The sequence below is a fragment of the Centruroides sculpturatus genome, unplaced genomic scaffold (genome assembly GCF_000671375.1).
Source record: "Centruroides sculpturatus isolate CEXI.00-Female unplaced genomic scaffold, Cexi_2.0 scaffold421, whole genome shotgun sequence".
NCBI classification, from domain to species: domain Eukaryota; kingdom Metazoa; phylum Arthropoda; class Arachnida; order Scorpiones; family Buthidae; genus Centruroides; species Centruroides sculpturatus.
The window spans coordinates 375,662-383,493 of NW_019385018.1; the positions used below are offsets into that span (position 1 = coordinate 375,662).

Below are 7,832 nucleotides of genomic sequence, written 5' to 3' on the forward strand. Positions count from 1 at the left end.
TTGTTGTATTGTAATAATCAAATGAAAAATAAATTTTAACAAGAAAAAAATGTTCAGTTGAAATGAGTATAATGTTGACAAATATAATATAGTGGCATCTTGTACTTCAAATTTAATTTGTTCAGAAGGCCATTTGAACTCTGAATTGTTTGAAGTTTGAAATCAGTTTTCCCCATTAGAAATAATGGAAAGTGAATTAATTGTTTCCAGACCCTAAACAATACTTATTTTGATAAACTTAAATAGCCATACACATAATTTAAGGTAAAAATAACACAATTAAATGCCCTAAATACAGGTAGCCCTCGGTTTACACCGCAGTTCCGTTCCTACGAAAGCCGGCGCAAATCGAATCGGCGTAAAACGAACCCGTATTTACAGTGAGGTATAGGGTTAGGTTCCACATAAGTGAAAAATACGCAAATAATTTTGTTTATTAATACAATATAATACAAAGTACAAATAAATTTAATTTTTAAAATGTATTTTATCATAAAATAAAGTAAAATGTTTTTATTTAAAAATTTTAGTTTTGAATTTCTTACATTTTTCGGAAAAAGGTATCCATCTTTAATTGTTTACATTTTTGATTTCTTTCATTAAGAATTTTGGAATATGGTCGAATATGATGCTCATTTGTACATTTGCTCCCAACATTGTATAACTCACAAACTTCATCTGTCAAACTTTCCTTATTTGAAAGGATACGTTAATCCAACGTAGAGCTACAGATGAGCGAAGGCATTGATTGGTCGACCACCGGTCATTGTAGCGCATATATAAGGTCAGTTTGAGCGGGAAAATTCAAGGTGGCTAAGGAGAGATAAATATCGTCTGGCCAACGCGAAGTAGATTTGTCTCACTAACGATAATTTGTGATTGCTGGAAGTGCTATTGTGTCGTAAGGTGTTTTCCTGAATGAACTGATACGGGATACATTCATTGGCTCTATGGATTCAGACGCCATTTATTGGACTATTAAGTTTAATATCTTGACTCGTGGGTACCTAAACATTTGGTATTTTAATATTAATTTAATGCAAATGTATACATACCCAATAATATTAAACAGAAAAAATAAATATATTTAATAAAAATCTTTGTTTTAACGAATGTACAATGTCGCGGCTCAGTAAATACATCAACACTGAAATGAAAATCAGTCTAGCATAGGGAAAATCGGGGAATTACACCTCAAAACGGCAAATTGCACAGTGGCATTATTGTGAATCGGTATAAATTGAACCGGCGTAAACTGAGGGCTACCTGTAATAAATTAAAGCATGAAAATAATAAATAAAATACATAAATACTGTAAATGTGTTATTTTTGAAATTTTAGCATAAAGCATAAGTAAAAAAACTTTATTATACATAAATACTGTATAATAAAATGGAAATTGCATTTATTGTACAGTGCAATCATAAAATCCCACTGAGTGGGCCACGCCTGTTTGGCTTGGCTGAGTGGTGGTGCCATAACTTACTTTAAGTCTTTCAATGTGTGGTCTGCCTATGATATCATTACTTCATTCCCAGAAGCTTCTCACGTTTTCCCACCTTCTGCAGAGGGACTTTATGATTGCACTGTATTTTAGTAAGGAGTAGTGATTTCTTAAGGTCACTAAGCAGCTTGCTTGGCTTTCTCACAGATAATCCTCTTAGAGATGATATCACCAGCCAATTTCTTCTCATTTATCCATACTAGGAGTTTTTCTATCTCCTCAATAACATGCAATTCCATGGAGATGAACATTATCACACCTTTAGCCACATTTGCTGCTTTTATTGCTTCCTTGTTATTAAGGATGGTGCACACCAACTTCAGTATCTTAAACATGGCTACCAGGATCTGCTACATGTGTACCACTTTTATGCTTTGCAATAATTCCTTTTTAGTAAGACACCAACCGAATGCCATAAATTAATCGGGCTATTTTAATGCTAAATTCTAAATAAATTACGTAATTAATTTGGCACTAGAGGTTAAAATTCCTTTTTAACCTCAGGCATTGATACTACTGTAAAACCTTCCTCTTTGTTGCTTCCACACTCTTCTTGGATGCAATGGTTAACAGATATAGTAATGGTAATACAATAAAGTGTAAAAAGCACTGAAAACAGAAGTGTAACACAGAAATGCTTTCACAGAGAGAGCAAGAGCTAAGTTTGGTGCTTAACAGATGGTGGGTACATTTTTTTAATGTGCACACAGTTCAAACATAACATTGTTTGGACTTTGGGTTAAATTTCTCTTGAAAAATTGATATGCAGTATCATCAAACAGAATCTATTTCAAAATTCAAAAATAAATTGATTATTAAAATTTACAATTTTTGATGCATATCAGTTGTTAAAATTGTTTGTAATTTAGCATTAAATATTGTAAATAATAATAATAATTCAAAAATATATATTTGAATTATTATTACATTTTAATTTATTGTCAAGTATTTTGGCAGATTAAATTATTTTTTTATAAATTATACAGTATAATCTTAATTTATGAGTCTTCCTTGTTCTTAAAAACCTCTTATATGTCAATATCTTCTAAATAGGAACAAGCTTTTCCATTTTTTATAGAAAAATTTGTACCTCATTCTGGCTCAGTCACTCTTTTCATGCTTCTCAAATGGACTAATATAAAAGTTCTACAATATATATATTTTACCTATCAACTAATGATTCTAAATGGAATGAAATGAAACAAATAAAATATTATACAAAATGAGAAAAGCAAATATTAAGTTATCAATTATTTCTTCATTTAATGATAAGAAAACAACAATTAATTAAGACAATAAATAAGCAGAAAATAACTAAAAGTGAATAAAATAAAATATATTTTAATTAATAAAATTGTAATCACTGATGTAAAGGAGAGATGATAATTTTGGGAAGAAGTTTATTGTTACAAATTTGTATAGGAGGAGAATGATGGCACCTGTTGTTCTTCAAATGAAGATACAATATGAATGAAACAAAGGAAATGGAAAATTTTTTAATTGACTTATCAGTAGTGAATGTTTTAACTGTTTTACATAATTTTGCAGAGGCATAGCTTCCAATAAAAGATTGTCACTGCAAAGAAAGACTTTTTGTTCCTGGTGATTGGACATAACTAAAAGGAAGACAACTTAGTTTCTTTGGATTTTTAATTTTTAAAGCAAATGGAGACAAGAATTTATGAGCAATCTAATTGAACATGGAAAATTTCAATTTTTTGCATTTGTGATCAAAATATTTTGTTTTTGAAAATATTAGAAGTTGTATCAAATATTTTATCTAATAAAGAAGAGAGAGAAAAAAATGGCTTGTTGTATTGAATTCTTGCGTATTTAATACTTATAAATAGAACTTACTTGTTTAATTTATTCCTGTATATCATTATTCAGTATACAAGGAATTCAAAATAATATTTAAGAACCAGTTTACACAGAAAAAGAAACCTATTAAGATTTAATATATTTGTGAAAACAAACTTATCTAATTCTGCTCTACACCACATTTTTATATATAATTTTTATTCAGATGTAGATTTTTGTATTCTGCAAATGATTATCATAGTAGTGTAACTTAGAGAAAAGAAGAAACAATAAATTTTTATAAAATTGGGCAAAAATGTCCTACTGTTTAATTCTTATTATCTAAAATCAAATTTACAATAAAATGGATATAATTTAAGATACATATTCAGTCTCATAAACAAATTTGTAATGGTAAGTTTGAATAAATTTTAAAAATATTTTTAACAGTTTTACGACTAAATATAAAAGTATATAATTTCTAAATGTATTTTGAATAATGCTTCTTAATTCTAACCATAATTATTTTCAATTCATATAGTTCTACAATTCAATTACCAAATCTTACATGTAAAAATTATGAAATAACTAGTTTAATCTAAAAACTTTTATTTATAGTTAGAATGTTATAGAATATTTTAGGATCTATTGAATATAGTGAAAATGTGGGCAATAGACGATATTTTTCAAAATAGCATTCATCAACTATGGCAAACATCATTATTTTTTATAATTAAGTTTTTAAAATTTATATTAATTTATATTTATTTATTTGCCTATTTCTATTTAGAAGCAGCTGAAATAATGCATGACATTTGCAAAGCTGTGGCACATCTTCATCGTATGAATATTGCACATCGTGATCTCAAGGTAAAAAAACCCCTAAAAATCTATAAGTTTACAGATTTAGATATAAATAAATTTATAAATATATAAAAAATATTATTGTTTTTGATTAATGAGAAACAAAATCATTGACATTAACACAAAATTTTTAATGAGTTAACATAAATATGTAATTACTCTTAGCAATGTACAAAACTTCTCAGGCAAATCAATTTAAGTCATTAAAAATTTTGTGTTAACATTGTTGACAGAGTTTTCTCATTAATATTATTATTATTATGTGTAATGCCACACTCATATATTTATGATTATTTTTTAATTTAAATGCAAATGATACTTTAAAAAGGATTGAAAAATTAACATGGCAATATAGCTTCATTATATTGCCTTATTTGAAAAGTACTGTACATTATAGTACGTTTTATTTTACAAGAAAAAAAAAAGGATTTGAATAGTCAGACTATTTAGAATTGACCTTTTTTGTTTTTTCTTTGTATGATATGATATTTTCCAAGTAATTCTAAAAGTTATTTCATTTCTTTAACATCAACCATTTTGTATCTTATAACAACATATATGAAAAAAGTATGAATAACTGTAGAAGTTAAAGGCAAAAAATGTTTGGAAGTTTAGTTTAAGTTCAATTACTGGTTAAAAAAGGTTTTGTTTGTGACTGTTTGTAGAAGTTAAATTTTAAAATTAAATTTAGGTTATAAGGTTAATTATACAGATTCAGTATTATGTTGAACTTATCTTTGTTATGCTTTCAAAAACTGATTCCTTATATATATTTTTGTTATTTTCTATTTTAGATAATAGAAAAAAATGTTTAAATTCAAATAAATACAGTTACTGTTTTTAAGAGACTACAGAAATGTTCACATAAATTACTTAGTATGTATAATTAATAACTTTAAAATTCATTGTTTTTTTTATATTTATTCTTATTGAATTAAATTTTGTTCTACATTGTTAATGAGTCATTTTCAAGGTAAAATAATGAATTAATTGACTCATACATATTATCAGGCAAAGAAAAATTATTGAAAGCAAATGGCATTAATTAAGTGATTATTTTTTGAATAAAATTGCTTGTATGATAATTGTTAGTTTTTTAAATCAAAAAATCCTATGGTTACAAGTCATAAATTAGAGTCTTTCTTTGCTTATTAAAAGTTAATTGTCTGTTTCTATGAAGCTGTACAAAATTATCTTTTTGTACAGCTTCATAAAAACAGACAATTAACTTTTAAAAATAAGATAATTTTAAAAAGTTAATTAACGTACCTCATTAATCAAAAATGTTAATTAACTGATGACTAGTGTGTGAAAAAAACAAAAGAGAAAGTTTACCACTAATGTTTTCGAACTCCCCGAGTTCTTCTTCAGGTGTTAAATGGAATTTCTGATGGAACATAAAACATTTGCATTATGAAAATTTGAAAAATTGTTCGAATCCAATGCTTGAGAGATGTTTCATGTGCTGCACATGTGTATTTGTATGGCTTGCAGATGTTGACATTTAAAGATCGGTGTCAATGAGTGCCTGCCAGGCTACCAACAAAACCAACTCCTCTTTATAATTAATACAAGTGGCAATAAGGCTAGATTTATATATGTGAATGGCCTCCAACCATCTTAGGCTAAATCCTACATAGCAGTGTCCAGCTACTGTGGGTGTGAACGCGCTTCCAAGCAGACTGGACAAACTGATTCAAATAAATGTGTGCATCCGAAGTAACTGCGTTTAGTGTGCAGCGACCACCAGATGATGCTTCTACACGTGTGTGCAAGAAGCAGCTACCAAACAAATTTGATTGCCGCTTCCACTGCTTGATGGAAGCGGCATGAAACAAGAAAATGGCTGATTTTGTAGATAAATAAAAACAGAATGATAAATTATGTATATATGTTGTATATACTTTAATTAATAATCTTTTATGTAATTTAATAATTTCTGATTTTGTATAAATATAATGTTTTAAAAAAATGTTTTATTTTTAACTCATTATTCTATAAAGATTTTTTATATTTGTTGTGTATCTAGTTAGTGATAACATTTACTTTTCAAATTTACTGTTTTAATGCTTGTCATATTTTCCATAGTAGGTCTTCTTGCCATCATCTTGTAAACAACATGCTTCCACCCTGGACAGAAGTTGCTCGCAAGTTGGAAGTGTGTACAAAGATTCTTTCTGCCCGCGATCACTGGACGCTGCCTTAGGTATTCTGTGCAGGGTGAAGTGAGGATGAGCTAAGAGCAATTATAAAGAGGAGTTGGTTTTGTTGTTAGCTTAGCAGGCACTCATTGACACCAATCTTTAAATGTCAACATCTGCTAGCCATATGAATATGCATGCGCGGCATCTCTCGAGTGTCAGATTCGAATGATTTTTCAAATTTTCGTAATCCAAATGTCTTATATTCCATCAGAAATTCTGTTTAACACCTGAAGAACTCAAGGGAGTTTGAAAGTGTTATTGGTGAACTTTCTCTTTTTCTTTTTTCTTGTCACAATGTAAAGTACTATATTATTTTTTGCCTTTTCCAATGATTATCGACATGACTGTGTGCCGGAAATAGCCGTTACCTAACGGGTACTTTATGCAGATTTGCATTAATGGGCCAGGCCTGGACTTTAAGCGTGCATCGAATTAAATACTGACAAAGATAGTCAAAAACAATCCAATATTTAATAAAATTTCTAGTAATAACTATATACAAAATTTAGTAAAAATCAAACAACAATTTATTCAACGTTAATCAATAAGAATCAACCCGACAAAACTCAAATCAATCTATTTTCTAACTTAACTATTCTTCTTTGGAATGCGACAAAAAATTTCATCTAAAGAAGTTAAAAAAATATATTTTAAATAAAACATTTATAAATTCCAAAAGTATAATAATTTGAATAAATCATCAATATGGTAAAAGTCATCAAATGAAATGCAATTTTTGTTATTGATGCAATATCTGTTTAAAAATATTTGAATCAAAGCATTCATTAATTAGAAAGTCATTTAATAATTATTTCATTAGAATTGAACATGGCAAAAATTCCTACAAAATAGATCCTTAAACTCTGAAATATTTTCCAGAAATACTTAGAAAAACTACTCCATACTCCTTTTGCATCTTTATTGAAGAGTCTAGTGACTTTTCAAAGCAAATTGTAACTATGAATGAAACATGGATTTTAAAAACTGTTAAATGGAATAAAAGATACTGGTTCTCTGCAATCCAAAACGCTTCATGTATACTGCTGGCCAAGTAAAATGCAACACCATGTAGACCTCTAGATATTGCAGGTGTTGCATTTTACTTGGCCAGCAGTGTACAAAAATCACTATGAATGTTTTGTTTGTCTAAGATAAAAATCGACTAATAATGGAGTTAAAAAACAACAAATAAAAAATGATGATGACTGTAATTAATTTATTTTATGAATTTATTAACAATGCTAAATAACAAACACACACAAAAAGCATTTGTGTGTTAATTCATTGATTTAAATTTTTTATTTAAATCAATGAATTAGCCTTTATGGTATCTACTGTTTCTTTTATTTATTAAAAATCTTTGGTTTTTGAAATTTTTCTTATGTTAAAGGAATGATTCCCAAATTTGATATGAATATTTTGTAGAATAATTATTAAGTTTTATGACTTTCATGTATGTT

At 27.9% G+C, this 7,832-nt stretch overlaps 1 protein-coding gene across 1 annotated transcript in view; it reads left to right on the forward strand.

Moving 5' to 3' along the window:
• LOC111633497 (MAP kinase-activated protein kinase 2-like) overlaps positions 1–7,832 on the forward strand; it is a 57,262-nt gene that overhangs the window by 31,767 nt on the left and 17,663 nt on the right. Inside the window, exon 4 of the mRNA XM_023378076.1 lies at positions 4,095–4,174. Coding sequence (XP_023233844.1) covers positions 4,095–4,174 — 80 coding nt within the window. The remainder of the gene's footprint in view (positions 1–4,094; positions 4,175–7,832) is intronic.